Genomic DNA, 19,871 nt, shown 5'->3' with positions numbered 1-19,871 from the left:
AAGAAATCAGTGTTCACTGATCCATGTGCATCAATTGTTAGAATGTCCCTGCTCCTGAAGGTGGAAATGTAGTCTGGTTTTTGTTGGTTGGTTGGTTGGTTGGTTGGTTTATTGATTTGTTTGTGGGGATTTTTCTTCTGGTGGCCAAACCCAGGGCCTTGTGTACTCCATCATTGAGCTAAATTCCCAACCCTGTCAACTAAGTTTAAATAGGAAGAAACCTAAAGGCTTCATAGGTCACTCTCATAAGCGACTGTGTAACAGTCATAACAGTCATCAAATCATTCACCTTTAAAACTTACAACAATGACCTTGCAGATGAGAATAAATGTGATTATTTGGTGGAAGGGGTATTGTCATTGTTCTTAGAGATAGGTAAGTGATCAAATGACACTGGAAAACAATGTACAATTTTAGAAATACGCTGTGTAATTAGTATTAGTAATTAGTATTGTGAAGACTTCCAGCAGGGAGCATTTTCTCTACAAAATAGTTTTTTTTTTTTTTCCATCTTGAGTAATCTTAACATCCATCCCATAGAACTGTTAGTCCCTGCAGGAACCCCTGATCTGAACCCTTGGTTTTAGACAGAGCTTGTATACAGGGCACCTTGGGATGCAGAGCCCTCTCTATGCTACCTCAGACTGTGTGAGGCTGGTGTGGAATAAATTTCCTGGTTGACTTGATTGCTTGCTAGCTGTGAGGAATAGCTGCCACTGGCCCGTGTTCTGCTGGGCTTTGATACTTTAACCCCTTGGATGTCATGCTTACACATTCCACCCATAGACCAAGTCTGTAAACAGTTTCCCTTTAAGGTCAGATGTAATAATGTCCTTTCTGTTTTCATAAGTGTCCACACTTTGACGTTCCTAGTAGAATTTTGTGCATCCTTCAAATTATTGATCTTTAGCATCTGAACACAAAAGTTGTGTGATTTATGCTTTATTTTTTGTTCATGCTACCAAGGGAATTCAGCTGTGTCAAATGTATGTTATTTAAAAATTACTCAATTTAGGAAATTAGCGGAGAGAAAATAAATACCAATTTGTCTTCTATGATTCAGTAGAGCAGGACAAACAAAGAATGGGGAAATCAGTGGAGAAAATAGACAAATGTTCCCAGTGTAGGGAGAATGAAGCTGGTTTCTAGCCTGGGCCCTGGGGGATAACAGTCCCGGCCTGACTTAGGCTGGTCACCCTCACCTTCTTAGGAGTATGATGTCATCAGTGGCCACCCAGGCACCAGCCATCTCAGGCGCTTTGCGTTCGACTTTGATCTCTGCCTTTCACTTGTGAGAAGCCACCCTGCAGAGCGAGCACGCTTCTCTGCACTAAGCATGAGAAAAAAGCAGCTGTCGTAACTTCCGACTCTCTTAAATCTTTAATCCTTCAAAATTACTCTCAGAAAATTATCTTAGTGAGATGGTTCATCGTACAATTAGGCTTTAATGCTTGATTTATTGAATACTCTGCAATCTGACATATTTGTCCTCTGCCTAATAGGAGGGATGATGATTCTCTGGGAAGCTTCTGGCCAAGTCTAAACCAGTGGTGACTGCTCAAGTTAATCTACCATGGCCCAGGCTGATTGGCCGCAGAGTTGTTTATGTTGGAAGTGGGGGGTTAGGGGTGGCGGTGAGGAACCTCAAACTTTGCGTGCACCTTCTATTAGATGAGGATGATAGTGACCAACTTGCAGAAAACACACAGTTGATAAAAAAGCAACAAAGCAAGCCATGGTAAGAGAGAGCAGAGAACAGAATCAAGTAGTATGTAGTAAGGCAGCTAAAGGCACCCGGAGACACCAGGCTTTGGGGATTACCTAGCAGCTTGGTCCTGTGTGTTCTTGGCCTGATTGAAAGGCATTTCCATTCTCTGTGAGAAGCGCCTGTCCTCAGTGTGGGTTGAGTGGCTTTTCCTCCCCACTGAGCATGCGTCCTTTCGCCCCGCCCCCTCCCCCCAACCCCCAGCAAGCCACACAGTAGCCTGTGCGTGGTATGTCTCCACTCATTTCATAGCCCAGGGTTTTGCATGTAAAAGGATGCTTGATGCACTTCTGTCAACATGTCTGTTCCTGCCAATTAGCATTGGCTCTCTCCTGTTGGCAGAACTGTCTCACCGCGTCGCAGAACCTTGCATCCAATGTTGAGAATGAGATTGGGAAGACAAGGCTTTCGTCTCTTCTCTTCCTAGGACACAAGGAAGGCAGTTCTGGATTGGATTTAATAAAAGGAACCCACTGAATGCCGGTTCTTGGGAGTGGTCTGATGGGACGCCTGTAAGTCATCTCAAACTGCATACAGGAGATGTTGTCGAGGCACGTGGTCCTGGGCTCACCTGGTAAAACAACCTGGAGGACCCAGAACTATACAGCACTTTGGCAATCTTGCAGTAGGCCTTGGCCATGACAGTGATTGTACCAAGGTCCTGGGAAACCTCGGGTAACCAGACTGTTCTGAGGTCCCTATAGTTCATCCTGAGAAGAAATACAAATCTCAAAAAAATCCTCCCCTAACTGCCTCCCATTTAGAGAAACAGCTGTTTCTCTGAACAGCTGTTCTTTATGATAGTATCAGGCTTCTAAGCACCCTCCTTTCCTTCACAGTACCTGGCTGAGTGTGCAGTGGAAACTAGCTTATGAGATAGTTTAGTGGGTAAGCATGCTGGTTCTGCAACCATGAGTTCAAATCTCCAGTACCTATGTTTAAAAAAAAAAAAAAGGCATAACTACACATAGCTCCAGTGTTGGGGCGCAGAGACAGAACTCCCTGGCCAGCCAGACTGGCCAGAAAGTGAGAAGACCCTCTGTCAAGGCCATGATTAGGTAGAAAGGTCAGCCTACAGGAAGACACAGGACTTCCTTCTCTGGCCTCTCCCTGCCTCGGTGCCTGCCCTCCAGCCTAGCCCGGCCCGGCCACATACACACAAAGAAAGAGGAGATGAAGATGGAAGGAGAGGGGAGGGAGAGAGAGAGAAAGAGAGAGAAAGAGAGAGAGAGAGAGAGAGAGAGAGAGAGAGAGAGAGAGAGAATATTTTTAGTGTCTCTGAAAAAGGACAAATGTCGTCAGCCTTAGAAATAACTCCTTCATCAGACAAGGTCGTTCTAGAAGCAGAGGTGAGGAGAGGCTTTCCACTCCACTCCATACTCGCAAACCCTGTGAGGGAAAGAAAGCCCCGGATGGTGCATTGTTTTTCCAGGTGCATTGAAGAATTCTCAGATTTCCATCAAGGTGACAAGGAAAAGTATATTGACACCATTTCAGCTTGGAAAGGGAGCGGTAGAACCAGGCTTCAGGAAACATTTGAGGCAGCTGCTGTTTCCCAGGCCGTCTTAACATCCTGTGCCAGTGGACAATAGAACAATCCATCCACATAACGTACTACACAGGGCAGCCAGGACCTGCACACCTGTTGTCCAGCGCTGTGACATCTCTCAGTTTGTAAAATACTAGCAGCCAAGTGTGGATAAAGACCAACTGAAAAAAAAAAGCCTGTTTAAAGGATGGGGTTCAAATTTGTAGCTGAGAAGGGATTTAGAAGAAAAGGAAAACAAAACAAGAAAACCTATGTGAGACAATAACAACAAGAAATGATGCTAGAAAAAAAATGATGCTAGCCATATTTTCCACTACAACATTTCCTTCTTTCAAAGGGGCGTCAGGAACAAAGAGTAGGAAGAGACCGTAGAGAGGGTTTGGATCCCTCAGCTGCGCCTATCTGTTTTACTAAAGGAACCAAGGTCCAGAAATGGAAGGGATGCTAAAGCCATTTTACACGTGGCAAAGGGAATGCGATGCCAAGAAGTTGAAGTACTTCATTTGAGGCACTCAAACTCATTCACAGTAGGAGGGGGACAGACAATGTGCCTAAGAACAACTGATACAGAGTGACTGGTGCACTGAGGTGCTCAGCACAGCCCACTGGTCAATGTGTCATGTCCTTCTCCAAACACAAGGATGGATAAGGTAGATGAATTGATACATAGTGTTGTGCACATTTAAATAGTTCAAAATGGCTTCAAAACATCTTCTTATTTTCTACATTTTAACCATAACTTTACATGTGGTTCATCTACTCTTCTGTCAGGTAAATCATTGAATAGTCAAAAGAGTTTACACCTCATTTAAAAGCACCTGTTATGGGGATTATATATAATATGTGGTCACTCAAACCAATGTTGGTTTTCTGACTTAGGGAAGCTATCTCTGGAGCCAGGCCTGGGGTCACACACCTTTAATTCCAGCACTTGGGAAGTAGAGGCAGGTGGATCTCTATGAGTTCAAGGCCAGTCTGGTCTACAAAAAGCAAGTTCCAGGCCAGCCAAGGCTAAGTAGTGAGACCCTGTCTCAAAATATTGAAACTAAAACAAAAAACAAAAACAAACAAACAAAAAAACACTAGTTCTGTTTTAGACTTTAGTCCTTAAAATCTAAATGCTTAGCATTTCATATAAATGCTTAGCAGATGAAGGGCGCCAAAGATGATAGCAAAATCTGGCGCATCCCTGAGCCTCTAAGCTTACCCAAGATCCCAGAAAACAGTCGTCTTAGTCAGTGCTCTATTGCTGTGAAGAGACACCATGGCCACGGCAGTTCTTATAAAAGTGAACATGTCACTGGGGCTGCTGGCTTACAATTCAGAGGTTTAGTCCATTGTCGGCATGGCAGGAAGCATGGCAGCGTACAGGCAGACATGGTGCTGGAGAAGGAACCAAGCTTTCTACATCCAGACCAGCAGACAGTGGTTAGGAGAAAGAAGCCTCTGACGTACTTCCTCCAGGAAGGCCACACCTACTCCAGCAGGGCCACACATCCTGCTCTTTTCAAACAGTGCCACTCCCTGTGATCCCACGTGGGTCGATTTTCATTCAAACCACCACAGTAGTGCCAGTTCAGAAGGAAGCACGCATCTGATTTCTTCTGGAGACACTTGCGCACGTTTGCACGTGTGTGTGGAAGCCAGTGGCCAGTGTCAGATGTCTTCCTCAACGACTCTCTACCATTTTTGAGATAGCCCCCCTCCCCCAGCGAAACCTGGAACTTACTGATTAGGCTACACTGGCAGGCTAGCAAGCCAGGTTCTTACTTACTTCCACAGTGCTGGGACAGATAGCAGGCATAGTGCTATGTTGGAGTTGTTTCAATTTTTTTTAATGTGGGTGCTGCAGACTGAGCTTAGATCCTTTTACTTGGTCCAGCAAATAGTCGGCTAGCTGCCCCATCTCTCCAGCCCCTTGTGCCACTTGGCATGAAAAAGGAAAAAAAAATGCTAAGTGCCCATTAGCATAGTCCTCACAAAGGTGGACCAGTCCTACTCTTGGATGACATGTGAGCATTTCTGAAGATCCCGCTGAAGTTCCTAGGCCAGTGGTTCTCAACCTTCCTGACGCCGCGACCCCGTAATAGAGTCCCTCACGCCATGGCGATCCCCCAACCGTAAAATCATTTTCATTGCCGCTTCATAACCATAATGTTGCTACCGTTATGTGTCGTGATATATATGTCTGTTTTCTGATGGCCTTAGGTGACCCCTGGGAAAGGGTTGTTTGACTCCCAAGAGGGGGTTGCCACCCCCAGGTTGAAAACCGCTGCCCTAGTGCATGCATTCAGGGGCCCCCTTCTCAGGTCTTCTGAAGCTCCGTTGAGGGACCGTGATCAAAGAGTAACCGACTTCGTCTGCCGCAGGTTGTCTCTTCATTTTTAGACAGTGCCTATCTTGAAGAAGACGCAAGAAACTGTGCCGTGTATAAGGCAAACAAAACCTTGCTGCCCTCAAACTGTGCTTCCAAACACGAGTGGATATGCAAAATTCCAAGAGGTATTAGATCGGTCCTTTCCTGCATGCTTTCATTGTGACAATGGGCAGCACTTTCTCAGAGGCAGAGTCACAGAGATTCAAAGTCTCAGCAGCAGACCCCTGAGCCACACTGCCACCAGCCTGCCTGATGCACCTAGCGACACTTGTTCAGTAAAACAGGGAACCTGGGCGAAGGAGGAAAGGCAGGACAGTACAGTACGCTGTGCCAGGCTCTTCATGAAGGTCACCAGCTGACAGTGTGGAAAAGGTACAGATGTAAGAAATACCACTCTGACATTACAAGCACGCAGGAGTCCCTGTACCGTGTGAGGAATCACATCAAGCGATGCACAATAGCGGCCAGCAAGTGTCCATGGCCTTTCTTTAGACACTCTCTCCAGACTGCCCTGCACGTACGAACTCTTCACAGAGTATCTGTCCTCAAAAAATTTTTTTTTAAGAGTGAAGTAGGAATAGTGAGGTTAGAGCTGAGGGAATTCAGAAAGTGTGTGCCTGTGCAGAAGGCTCAGGCAAAATGTTTTGCTTTCGCTCTGCAGATGTGAAACCCACCTTTCCGGACTGGTACCAGTACGGTAAGAGCCAACCTGGCAAGTCTCTACCTTCTAAATACACACCCCAGAAGGGATCGCATCCCTGCGTTCGCCTACCCTCCTCATCCTGCCCATTTGCTTGCCTACCGATCGAGGGCTAACCTGTTCAGATCAACAGGTCAAGAAGGCATAAGCAGACCTACTCATTAAGTGGGCCTGAAATTAACGTCATGACTCCATTTTCATGGCATATAGTTTTAAACATGAATCTACCCCTGACCTTTGAAAACTAGTGAAGAGTTCTTAAGTGATGGAGTCTAAGAAAATAAGTGAATTGTGTGTATGTGCACACGAACATCTGTGCATGTACCCATACATATTTACACACACACACACACACACACACACACACACACACACACACACCTTTTTTTTTTTTTTTGGTTTAATAAAGTTTTATTTTCCCAAATGTTCAGCTGCTTGAACCCACTCATGCATCCTCACCAGCAGCTGGGGCATTGCAACCCTTTCTGTTTCTGGTATAAACTACTTGGGCTTTGTGCTTTGAAACCAGCTTGATAAGCCCATGACTAGCTCCTGAAGAGCTACCCTGGCCCAGGAACCATAAACCTTCAGTCTCTCGGAGACCACAGCTGGAGTAGTAGGCTTATAGTTGGGAACGTCCTTACAGAGTTTGCTGTGTGTGGCTTTGTCAAACAGGACTAGATTGTTGAGCTTGTCTTAAAGTTTGCCTTTGGACCACTTCTTCTTTTTAGCCTTGCCACCAGACTTATTTACTGGGTCTTTGTCTTTTTTGTTTTGGTTTGGTTTTTTGGCCAACTTTCTGGCATCTGTGTTCTTCTTGTAGTCTTGGGCAGCATAGTGAAGCTCAGAGAGTGGCAACCACCACTGCAGCCTCGCTAAGATGTCGGGGTCGGGGGTGCGGGGGGAGGGGGGAGGGGACAGCTTTACACCATTTTTTAAAAATGTGTAGTGACCAAATTACAATTCAGGAGTCAGTCATAGCCCACGCTCCTTCAAGTCCGCCTTGCCTCTCTCGCTAGCCTTGACAGGATCATCATGGTCTGGTTTCCTTGCAGATGCACCCTGGCTTTTCTATCAGAATGCGGAGTACCTCTTCCACACCCACGCAGGAGAGTGGACTGCCTATGGGTTTGTCTGTGCCTGGCTGGGAAGTGATTTCCTCACGATTTATTCTGCCCAGGAGCAAGAATTCATCCACAGCAAAATCAGAGCGGTATATGAACGCAAATCACTACATAAAGTTCATGTCTGACGCCTTCTTCCGTCCTTGGGGGAAGGAATTTTTTTTTTTAAATTGACTCTGCAACATTCATTTCCATAAAAGTCGTGGATGTTTTTTGAAGATCGTTTTCCTTCCCGCTGTACAGATTAGTAGAACACAATGGAGACGTGGGTTTGATGCGTTGCTCTGTGCTTTGACTTCTGTTTGCTCTGTAATGGCATCAGTATTCTCCTGACTGAGGTTCGCTCGTCACTCTCAGGGCTCCATTTCCCTAGGACACTAATGCCATTCATGAGTCTTCACTTTCTTGATCTTATCACCTCCCAGAGGCTGCCGCTTCCTAATAGATCACCCTGTGAGTCAGGATTTCAGCATAACGGAGGAGACACGCATGTTCAGTCTGGCAGGATCTAGCTGTAGATTTCCAAGCAAAATTTATTTCTGCCCATGATTGCTACTTTTTGTTGTCAGTGGTAGTGTGCTGATATTACAGTGAGCACTAACGTTCACAAGGAAGAAGTCTCATGCCTAAGAGCATCCTCGCAGAGTGGGTTGAGGCAGAACTTACCGTTTCCAGGATGAGGAGTCAGACCTGGAGAGGTCACAGCACTCACTTTTGAGGCATGCCCATCCTAAAAAGGTCAAAAAGATGGAATAAGTAATTACATTTAAATAGCAGCTTTTCATTTCTCTTTCCTATAAGGAACAGTAACTAGGTTTGTGAAAGGCAAAAAAAATAACATTGATTTGGAATGTAGAAAAATATAATAGAAGAGAAGAGGCTGAGTATAATTTTCCTAAGAAAATAAATTTTCTTTTGGAGTGCTTATGTTTTCTCTCCATCTGTGATAACAGACCATAGGGTGTCATCAGAGCAAGCTTTGAATATTTCTCTTTTACCAATCTTCTCTTTCTGGTCAATGATGAAAACGTCAAAAGCTACAAGTACCTGAGAGTCACTGGATGTGACTGGGTCACCAGTCAGTCACCTGGCTACTACTTATACCTGTGGTATACAGTATTTGCCTTTTAAAGTAGCAATTCACTCTTACTGTTTAAGTCTTATGTTTGTAAACACTTTGAAAACTACAAATCACATCGCTTACTTCCCCAAATCTAGCATTTTGAGCCTTGAAATAAATGTAAGCCCTTAAAATAAATTAAGGCCCTCAATCACTTTGGTAAAAGCATAAAAAGTGACAGATTGCCTTTGCTTCAGAGAGCTTAGTAGATGAACACACAGGCCGTGTCTCTCGTTCACTGGAACACGACCTCCCATGTAGCGTTAACTGTAAGGCTACTTTACCAAACAAGTGTAACTGGTTTGAGAAATGCATGGCCGCGTTACGTTTCTTCTTTCAAACATCTATTATTAGGTTCGAATTGTTGTGACCATCTGTACACCTAGCTGACATTTAAAATAGTCACTTGGCACACGGGAATGTTTTAGCTGGGCATCTTTCATGGGCATCGTCCCAGGAAGTTCTCTATCACGTGTATCACAGTTGTGATGTGCCGTGAGGAATACCATACCTTAATCCAGGTGGTAGTAAATATGCCCACTTAAGATGGAAATGTGTCATAATGTCTCTTTAAGGGTCCTAAGCTGGGACCGTGAGTGACCAGGCCATGACTTCAGCTCCTGTTGCCCAGGAGCCTTTTTTCTCTAGGTTTGATCAAGATCTGATCAGCCCAGGGTACCGGCAGCCACCCTCAGCAGAGCCATTCCAAAGCCTAAAAACGGCAATCTGAACTCAGCGTGTGGGAACATGCCCATGAGACAACTCCTCAGGGATCTCAAATTATAGTAGTCCCTCCCCCCGCTGCAATCGTCTCAAATTGCTGGTCTGGCAGACAGCCACGCTGTTTAAGGAGTAAAAGTACACTTGTTTCAAAATTAGAATGTTAGCAAGCAATGTTCTGTTGTTCAATGACCTGAAATTCATACGGAAGAAAATAATATATCTTAAAACTTATCCCCAAGCCTTCTCAAAAAGAAACAAGAGTATGAATTTAAATGCATGATGCCTTAAAATTAATAGGTTTTTGGCATCTAAAAGTTCATTTGCATTTCGGTCCACACACAGAGGGGGAAAGTACACCATAAAGCACACCACATGAGAAGGCTCAGTGAAATCCTTTCTGTCCCTTCCTCTTTTATGGCTAAGGAGAAGGTTTCAATTTCCTGGGCCATAAGTCCAGCACCGCATCTGCTGTGCAGTGTGTACAGGTGTGTGCACCCGCATGCCCATGTTTTTCAAGTTGATACTTTGCTCTGCTTACCCTGAGTGATTAATACTGGCTTTTGATTAATAAAATAGATAAAGGATACTTATCTAGTTGTCGGACATTGGATTTCTGTCCTATGCCGTGTCTCTCTCTTTGAATGCTCACACTGTCAAAAGCTTAGCAGACAAATACCTAGACGCTCTTTATTCTCTTAATGTCTTTGTACCTTGTTTGTCAAATAGATGTGCAGTGAGCTTCCATAAATCGCTAAGAGAAGAAGCCACTAATGACATTCAGATGAAGAACCCATCTTCTATTTCCTGTTGTATGGCTTCTTACAGAGTTAGAAAGTTTGCGTTTCAAGATGAATGAAACAGAAAATATTTTCAGTGGTTCACCCCAATTCTCTTTTATAACGAACAAGGGGTGTTTTAGAATAATGCAATTTTAGGTTTTCTCCAGTTACTCTTTCTTACAAAACGGGGGGGGGGGGGGGGGGGAAATCGGAGTGAATAAAAAGCTAATAGCGTCTCCATTGATCCTAATAACGGAAATTTTTAAAGCAGAAACAGTCAATGCTGACATTTTCTTTCTCTCTTCCCTTTTATAGCTATCAAAGTTTGGTGTAAGGTGGTGGATGGGACTCCAAGAAGAAAGCGCCGCTGATCCAATTCAGTACGAACTGAGATCAATCTGTATCTAACGTCAGTTGACGAGTTGTGCATGCAGAATGAATGGACTAGATTTTGGTGATCAGTTTGCTGAATAGCCTTCAACTCGCATTCCTAACATATGAATTTACACTCTTGTAACCCAAGGCATGAGTGTTATTTAATGCAGTACCATGGAATCATCACCAGTCTATGCCACAAGCATATCCATCACCTGGGAATGCTCCTGCCTGTGTGTGTGTGTGTGTGTGTGTGTGTGTGTGTGTGTGTGTTTAAAAAAGCACAGTAATAAATTTACTTTTGCCAAACTTTTGTACATACAATGCAGTATTAGCCATAGTAAAAAAAACTGCATGTGAGTACTTAACCAAACTGAATAAACTATTACACTGTAAGTCCATACTCCAGCACTACACAAATATATTCAGATACTGAACATACAAAAGTGAGACCTTAATTTTTTTTTTTTAGTTTCCCTGAGGCTAGAGAGATGGCTCAGTGGTCAAGAGCACTCTCTTCTCTTTCAGAATTTCATTCCCAGTACCCACGCTGAGCAACTCACAACCATCTGTAACTCCAGCTCAAGGAGATTTGGCGCCTCCTTCTGGTCTCCTCGGGCATCTTCACACATGTAGCATCAATATACACAAATAACAGTGATACGGCATCAATATACACAAACAAACAACAGTGATATGGCATCAGTATACACAAACAACAGTGATACGGCATCAATATACACAAACAACAGTGATACGGCGTCAATATACACAAACAACAGTGATACGGCATCAATATACACAAACAACAGTGATACGGCATCAATATGCACAAACAACAGTGATACGGCACACACGTGAAGAAAAACAAATCTGTTTACATTTTTTAATTTTTCCACAGTTGGTATAATGGGTCGCCCGTGATATTCCAGAACTGGGACAAAGAAAGAGAAAAGAGAGTGGATAACGAGACGCAGCGGTGTGTCTTCATTTCCTCCGTAACAGGTTACATTACTTGTCCACATTTGGGTTCGTGCTGCAAATGCCCTGGTGGCTGCCGGTCTCCTTGTGTGGTTGTCTTTGCTTTCTGTTGGTTGTATGCAGTCTCATCCGTTGTCAGGCTTCTGGATGGCCACTCATCCGGTGCGGCATGCAGTCACATCCCTGTAAGAGAACTTAGGCGGACCTCCTCTGGGACCAGGCACACATGTGATGCACGGCCAGGCATCCAAGCAAAACACTCATATACCTACAATAATAAAAATAAGTCTTTCTAAAAAGACAAGCGTGCACTTCTAAGAAAAGATAAACAAAATGGATGCCTCTTGTCCCTACCCAAAACAATTAAGAAATGTTCACCAATGTGTACAAGGAAATACGCTGTACCTTGAGGGTGAAGTGGAAATAGAATTTAAAACATTCACAAAGCATCCATCTCAAAGAAGGTGTGAGTGAGAGGAGAAGTAAAATGTGCTGAGTGTAGAAAATACAAATTATCAAAACAGTAAATGTAAAATAATTAAAATGACTGGGATATGGTGAAAAAAACAATGCCTTGTAAATGTTACTCAGGCGAAAGTTCAGTGTGGAGGTCCTTTCTTTCCTGTTTATATACTGGCTGACAGTTTAACCTCTGAAATTTACTTCCGTTTTCCGCTTCATATGATACAAACCTACATTCAGGTATAAGTGCAGAGTGTAATACACTGCTGAGAGATGGCCCAGCAGTTAAGGGCACTGGCTGGTTTTCCAAAGGATCCAGGTTCAATTCCCAGCATCCACCTGGCAGCTCACAACTGTCTGTAACTCCCAATTCCAGGAGAGCTGATACTTTGTCACAGACATACATGCAGACAAAGCATCACTGAGCATAAAAATAAAGTTTTTAAATAAAAACACCTAGATTCAATTCACTGCTGTAGAAGCGGCAGCATTATCGTTGTTATTATTATTATCATTATTTCTGGCGCTAACGACTGCTCATCTTAAAAGAGAACCTGTTTGCAAGCTGGATTCAGAGGCACGGCGAGGCTAGAGACTGCCTTCTCAATGTTCTGAGAACAGTGTTAACTAGGCTGTCTACTGACACCAGACACGCTTTCGAAAAAACAAACAAACAAACAAAAAACGGGGGAGAAAAGCCATATTCATAGCTAACTCGGTCAGGAGAGAAATACAGAGGAACCGCGCTCCTCTGTGGGCGTGCCCCTGCAGAGTGAGGGGAAAGCTGTAGTTAATCCGCTTGCTTTGCCAGCAGGTGTCACAACAGCCTATGGAAAGAGCCGTTTTGCAAGAAGAGGGCCCGGCACCACATTGACAATCGCAGCTCAGCCCCGCCTTAGAAGCCCCGGGTCTTTACTCCTGCTTTGATACAAAAGGCTAGGCCTGCTTTGCCCTGTGCCTGCAGCTTCACTGTCTCGGCGTTTACTCACCTGCGCCCTGTCACCTTTCCTCTGGGGTTGCAGAACTTCTAAATTAAAAAAAAAGAGAGACAGTTTGCAGGAGGCTGGGAAGTTGGAGGTCAAGGGTCAAAACAAAGACGTCCTCCTTTTTGAGGAGTTGCTGATTTAACTTTTCCATATTATGATGTAGATTGGGGATCTTTTATCTGAGAAAGATTTGGGGGGGTGCTAGGTGCTAATGCCTCCAAAGGGGAGACATCCGGAACACCACGTCAGCCCTCAAAGTTTTAGAATTTAGATATTTATATTAGGTATGCGCAATCTGCCTTTTTTTAAATTAAGAAGTACTAAAAGTTTAGAGATGTTTTAAAATCTTTAGAAATGGTGATCTATTGTCTTAGAATTGTTTATATTCTTGTTATTTATATTTAGAATATATTTGTCATATAAATAATTATATATAATAGTTATATTTATATTATATTTATGTAATAAATTCTTAGTATGCTGAAGCCAGATACTTAAAAATTATGAAGTCTTATTTTGCTACCCAAGTCAAATATTTATGGGATTTTAAATTAATGTTGTTTCAGTTGTAGTATTTGTTTACTTTTTACAAAGTTTTTACATTCTTGCAGTCTTAATTACTCAGGTGGCACCTTGCCCAGGTAGAAGTTACTAGAGATTTCTGTGTAATTACTAGTTTAGTTCAGTTTCCAGACCTCAAAAACAAAATCACGAAAAGCCATAGCAGTCATGAAATCAATCCTAAAGACTTTGGGGGAACCCTCCTGGTTCCTGAGGCTCTCTCACCTGTCTCCCCCTCCTGCAGGGCTCTGGGGGACTGAAAACTGCTCTGTTCCTATGCCCAGCATTTGTAAGAGAGTGAAAGCATGGGTCATCGAGAAAGAGAAACCACCAATACAGCATGGGACGTGCCCGAAAGGGTGGCTTTATTTTAACTATAAGGTAAAGTTCTTCTTATAAGGTTGTCTTTGTTGCTTGTTTGCTTAACCACCAGTTATCCAAGGGACCCGAGGTGTCACTGTCACCATTTTTTTTTAAGGTTTCAGAATCTTTCCTTTTGGGAGGGAAAAAAAAAAAGGGTTTTGTGTAAGGTGGCCATGTCTCCAAGCCTCACTTTTAGAAGTAGTTTTACTAGTGCTGCCCCTTGTATGAGTCACAAGAGATGAAGTGTGTGTGTGTGTGTGTGTGTGTGAGATGATGCATGTGTGTGTACACGTGTGTGTTCCTGCATGCCCACTCATGTAGGCCCTGCTGTCAAATAAACTATAAGCTTTAGAGAGCCCGTATTCCACCCACCCCCATCTCCGCCGCCCAGAACCAGCAGGACTCCACCTACCTGTAAACTGATGAACTAATAATGTAATTTGGTCAGTGTCATCTCGAGCCTCATAAAGTTCATGTTCAGTGCAGAATTCAATTTAAAAGAAAAGGCTTGCCGGCAGGGACACTGCCAACCAGCTTTATGATTTCTGATGCTGCCTTCAATTAAGGCTAAGACTTTGCTTCCACTCCTTATGTTTTGTAATAAAATATCTTTATAGGCCTTGGGTGGAAGTGATTAAAACAAATCCCAAACCGTAATTGTTTAACTCTTAGAGAATTAAGAAATGAAACAGTGTCATGATTTCGTAAGCTAACATGAAATTGCTCTTTAATTGTGGACAGCCAGTTTTAAATCGCAGTGTTCTGTCACAATGGCCGCCATGTTCTCTTGCACCATCTTGCTGTCACTGTTAACGCGGGCAGTGACGTCACCCGAGTGATGACTGTGCATATAGCTGGCTGGTTATATGTGGCTAGTTAAATTGTGGTGAAATACGCAGACCATAGACTTGTCTACCTTAATCATTTTCAGTGTGTGGTTTGCAAGTGCTTAGCATCTCCAGGTCCTTTTTTCATCCTGCAGAACCAAACCTCTACATTCATTAAATGATGGTGACTCTCTATTCTTCTTCCCCCATCACAGCCTAGCTCGTAAATAAATGGCTCCACCATTTTACGTCCTGTCTGTCTGTCTGTCTGAACTCCCACTCTGTAAATGCCTCCTCCACATGGAGCCATGAAGTATTTATCCTTTGATGGCTGCCCTACTTCACCTAGGGTGGTGTCTTTAAGTCTCAACCATGTCATGACATGTGACAGGATTTTTTTTTTCCATGTCAAGGCTGAGTAATATTCTGTAGCATAAATATCCCCAAAATTCCTTCCCAAGGGGGCTATGTGAACAATATCTACCCCTCCTTCTAAGATCCCAAAGACAAACGAAGGTACTATACTATCAGAAATCACCTTGGTGAGCCATTCAATTTATTGGTTTCCTTTCAGAGCATAGGTAAAGGGTTGCTTATGGGAAAGTCTTTACCTAGCAGCAATGATGACATAGCCACATGGGTGGAGTAATCTTCCTCTGCCTGTATACCCTAGCTCCTCCCCCAGGTGATGACATAGACACATGGGTGGAGTCTTCTTCCCCCAATCTTCTCCTGCCTATATACCCTAGCCCCTCCCCTAGGCCACATGCAGTTAGAGTAGGGTTGAATACAACAGGCGGTGAGCTGGATGAACTCATACTCAGGCAAGAGTCTCTTGATCCCTTGTCTCCCAGTGAGAGTAAACAGTCAATATGCCCAGCTGGGATAACCTTTTGCAAAGGGCACAGCTGCACTGAAGATCGTCCTATACCATATGTGACTGCCTCTTGCTCACCCACCCATCTATCCATCCATCGTGAATACTTAGTGTTGCCCTCACCTCTTGGCTGATTTTGCTGGGTACCTTCGTAAATATGTCTCATTTGATTGAAACTTTAAGATATACAAAGTTGTTGTTCCAATTTTACATCTGAGAAATCTGAGGCTTCCTCTACTGTGTGACTTTTCTGAAAATACATAGCAGATCAAAATTCAGTCTCGGGCTCAGGGTGTAAAGCAGTTGTCTGGCCAAGTAAGCCTGACAACCTAACTTCAGGTCCTTAGAAACTATGTAAAGCACAGACGCAGCATCACACATGTGTCTAATCCCAGCACATGCTTCCTCCTGGGGCAGGGAAGTCACCAGAAGCTCATGGGCCAGTTAGTTGGTGTACTCAGCAGTGAACAAGAAAGATCTTGTCCCAGACAGGGTGACACTCAAGGTCATCCTCTGACAAGACAGACGCATGGCCCTCCTACAGGAACACACACACACACACACACACACACACACACACACACACACACACACACACCAGCCTTGTTTTACTTCTTTTTTAAGTTGTATTAAAAAAATTTTTTTTAAGATTTTTATTTATTATGTATACAGTGCTCTGCCTGCATGTATGTCTGCATGTCAGAAGAAGGCATTAGATCACATTATAGATGGTTGTGTACCACCATGTGGTTGCTGGGAGTTGAATTCAGGACCCCTGGAAGAGCAGTCAGTGCTCTTAACCTCTGAGCCATCTCTCCAGGCCTGTATTAATTTTTTTTAAAGAATTGTTATTATTACAATATCAATACTACCCAAAGCAATGTACAGGGTCAGTGCAGTCTCCATCAGGGTCCCACTGGCATCATTCATGGAAAGAGAACGAGAACAGGGCTGCCATATGCAGCTGCTACACATATCCAAGTCCCAGCTTGAGTTCCTTTTGGAGGTAAACCAAGAGGCACAATTGCTAAGTCATATGATGCCCCATCTTTAGCTGCTGGAGTAGCTGACAAATGGATCTTCCCAGCAAATAAACCGTTTACAATTGCGTGTGTGATAGGAGTTTTCATCCATGTACCTTTTTTGGAGGGAAGTATTTAGTTAAATACTTTGTCCAGGTTTTAATTAAGTCATTTGCTTTTTTTTAAATTGCTGAATTATGGGAATTCATTCATTCTAGTGTGACGTGTAATGAATTCCTATCAGGCAGATGATCCTTACCTCTAATAATCATAATGATGTTCTTCCTTATAATTTTAATGCCCTCTGGTGCATGCAAGACTATAATTTTTGATAAAGCCCGATGTGTCTGCTTTTTCTCCTATTGCGTGTGCTTTGGGTGTGGCACCTGAGAACACAGCCTCAAGTCACATGTCATGATTTTGGCTCAGATTTGGATTCTGATCGGCTTTTACTTCATTCATATGACTGTTAGTTTCTTAAACTACTTAAAAAAAAAAAGTGTGTCCTAGAGTTGGTAGCTTTGGAGAGATACAGACAAGTGCCTGTCTTGACTCAAAATTCTGTTTTAAAACAGAATCAGAAGGCAAGTGTTTGTATCTTGAACGTACTCCAGGGAGTTGGGGGGAATGGACAGACAGACAGATACTAAGGTGCCATGGTCCTTTGTGTGTGCACACCTCCATTTCCTAAGGACTTCTCCTTGGGCTCCACCTCTTAAATGTCCACAGTACCTCCTAATGTGACCACCATGAAGGAAGCCTTTCTGTGAGGGACTTTCTAAGGAAAATGTAGCTTTGATAAAGCTTCATTTATGACTGAGGTGGATTAAGAAACCATAGGGCTGTATTTGTGGCTCAGCAGTTAAGAGTTTGTGCTGCTCCTGCAAAAGGCCAAAGTTCCTTTCCCAGCACCCAAATGGGCCAGTTCTCAGCTACATTTAACTCTGTCTCCCAGGGGTCTGGCACCTTCCTTTGGACCCCTCAGGCACTTGTACTTACCTACATATATATAAAAAAAATAGATCTTTAAAAAGAATCACAATAACCAATAATAAAATAAAATGATGTCCTATAACATAATTAGGAGACTACCTCCCCTCTCTCTTCTGCACTCCCCTCTCTTTCCCATGCTCGTCTCATGTCTTTATTGTTTTTTCCCTTCCCTTTATCCACTGTGGGTAACTGAACGATAAAGTGAAAACCATGGGTAAGAAGGGACTGGTGTTAATGGGTTAATCAGATATTCTGGAAGCTGGTGAAGAAAGGATTCTTGCTGAGGGAAGTAGCAAACACTGTTGGGCCATTTTTCCCCATTAACTCCTAAAGCTATAGAAAGAAAAGTGGGGGATAAATTCTGAACAAATTTCAATACATTATGGGCCATTACACTCTCTCAGTTCTTTGTCAACTCTTCCAAGAACTAATTTTTATTACTTTTTTTAAAAACTCAGCTGACAAGTTAATCACCTTTTTAGAGTTCAAAAAAAAAAAAAAGAACAACCAAGATGTCTGGAAGTCAAGCATCCTTTCGAGTGTCTCATAAATCATCTTCTCCATGTTGGATAATGTAGCTTAATGACGTATGAGAAACTTGACAAGGTGTCATCCGAGGAAGGGTTAGCCAGCAGAGCCAAGAGAGGCGTTTCCTCTCCTCCTTTTTCTCCTCCCTTTCCACCTCCCCTTCTGTACATGTGGGTATGTGTCTGTGTGTGTGTGAGGCTATGTGTGTGTGTATCTGTGTGTATATGACTCGTGTGGGTGGGTGTGTGTCTGTGTGTCTGTGTGACTATGTGTGTGTGACTTGTGTGTGTGTGTGTGTGTGACTATGTGTGTGTGACTTGTGTGTGTGTGTGTGTGTGACTATGTGTGTGTGTGTGTGTGTATCTGTGTGTGTGTGACTCTTATGTGTGTGTATGTGTTTTTTACACATTTTTATTTCAGACCTTGTCTCAGTGCCAATGGGTTCTTCAGTAGCACCTAAGGCACAGATGGATGAGAAAATAAGGTTGTTTCAGACGTAGATAATTATTCCACTCAATGACAGAAAGAAAACTGAGAAAAGACCAGATTTGAAGGAAATATTATAGATTCTATTGTCAAATGTTGACTAGAAATTATTTTGGAACAAAGCATTTTTATTATTCCAAGCTCACTTGGAATATTATAGCACCTCCTTAATTCACAATTATGATCCGAGACACATAAAACTCGGTCACATTTCACAAACTTGTCAGAAGGTAGACAAGTTAACATCCAGGATGCCCCCCCTCCATCCAGCTGTTTTGCCTTAATTATTAACAACACTGTATCAGAGTGTGTTAGTAAATATGGTATATTTTAGAAAAATAAGCCTGTGGTAATAGGAGGCTATACTTCTGCTGTCAAACCAATAAATCCTGGCCGCAGGAACCATGGAAGGCAGTGAGGGGGGAGTCTTCCTGCAAAGAAGGCTGGAACACACCGAGCCAGCGAGAATCACCGGTATTTATGAATGCTTCAGTAATGGCTATCTGAACACAAGGCGAACTTGCATTAAATGATAAGACTTCCTAATAATTGCTGTGTGCCTCTCTTTGGAGTTTGTAATTAGAAGAAAGAAGCAGAACAAAAGGGAGTAGATAAAAGGATGGTTGTTATAAAATGAGAAGCCCTTAAAGCCCCTTCCATTTCTTTGTGAAGCCAACAAGAAAGATGCGCGCAGGAGAGCTGGGAACCCAGTCGTGTCTCCATCAGTTACTCGGGCTACAACACAGGTTCTGATTTTTAATCCTAAAAGCAGCAGGCCCTGGGCAGAAGCCCTGAAGCCCTAAAGGACGCCATGATTAGGACTAAGTTTTGGCGCTATTGACACTTTGGCAGTACGTGGCAGCATCCTAGTTTCCAACTGTGTATGCCAGCGACAAGTCTGCCCCAACTAAATACAACTAAGAATGTCCCAGGAATTTGTGGAAATATCCACAAGGGTAAAAATTGTGTTACCTTTGTTTTATATTTTATGCATCATAGGATATCTATTTTTATTACATATTTTATTCTTGAATAAACATTTGGATTGTCCACAACAACAACAAAAACTGTGTTATATGGAAACTGCCGTGTTAAGTCTAGAATGCCGGAGAATGTCATTGTGTAATCGATTTCGGGGAGTTGGTGTCCTGAAGAGGGCTGACCCAGAAGCACAGCAGGAGATAAGAGTGGGCAGGGCCTGGGGCCTGAGGCCTGGGGGGGTATTCCCAAGCATGCTCACTTTAAGGTTGTGGTTTAAGACAGAAAAATGATG

The 19,871-nt window shown here is 43.2% G+C and overlaps 1 protein-coding gene across 1 annotated transcript in view; it reads left to right on the top strand.

The window, feature by feature from the left end:
• The window catches only part of PLA2R1 (phospholipase A2 receptor 1), a 124,693-nt gene that overhangs the window by 87,658 nt on the left and 17,164 nt on the right, over positions 1–19,871 (top strand). The window contains exons 14-20 of the mRNA XM_084799795.1: positions 2,193–2,277; positions 5,684–5,816; positions 6,353–6,388; positions 7,447–7,604; positions 10,453–10,517; positions 11,414–11,517; positions 13,747–13,883. Of these exons, the coding sequence (XP_084655921.1) occupies positions 2,193–2,277; positions 5,684–5,816; positions 6,353–6,388; positions 7,447–7,604; positions 10,453–10,517; positions 11,414–11,517; positions 13,747–13,883 (718 nt within the window). The remainder of the gene's footprint in view (positions 1–2,192; positions 2,278–5,683; positions 5,817–6,352; positions 6,389–7,446; positions 7,605–10,452; positions 10,518–11,413; positions 11,518–13,746; positions 13,884–19,871) is intronic.

The sequence above is a fragment of the Acomys minous genome (genome assembly GCF_964271855.1).
Source record: "Acomys minous genome assembly, chromosome: 10".
Lineage (NCBI taxonomy): Eukaryota > Metazoa > Chordata > Mammalia > Rodentia > Muridae > Acomys > Acomys minous.
The sequence above is the reverse complement of the archived record's forward strand: the minus strand, read 5'-3'. Positions and strand labels throughout refer to the sequence as shown.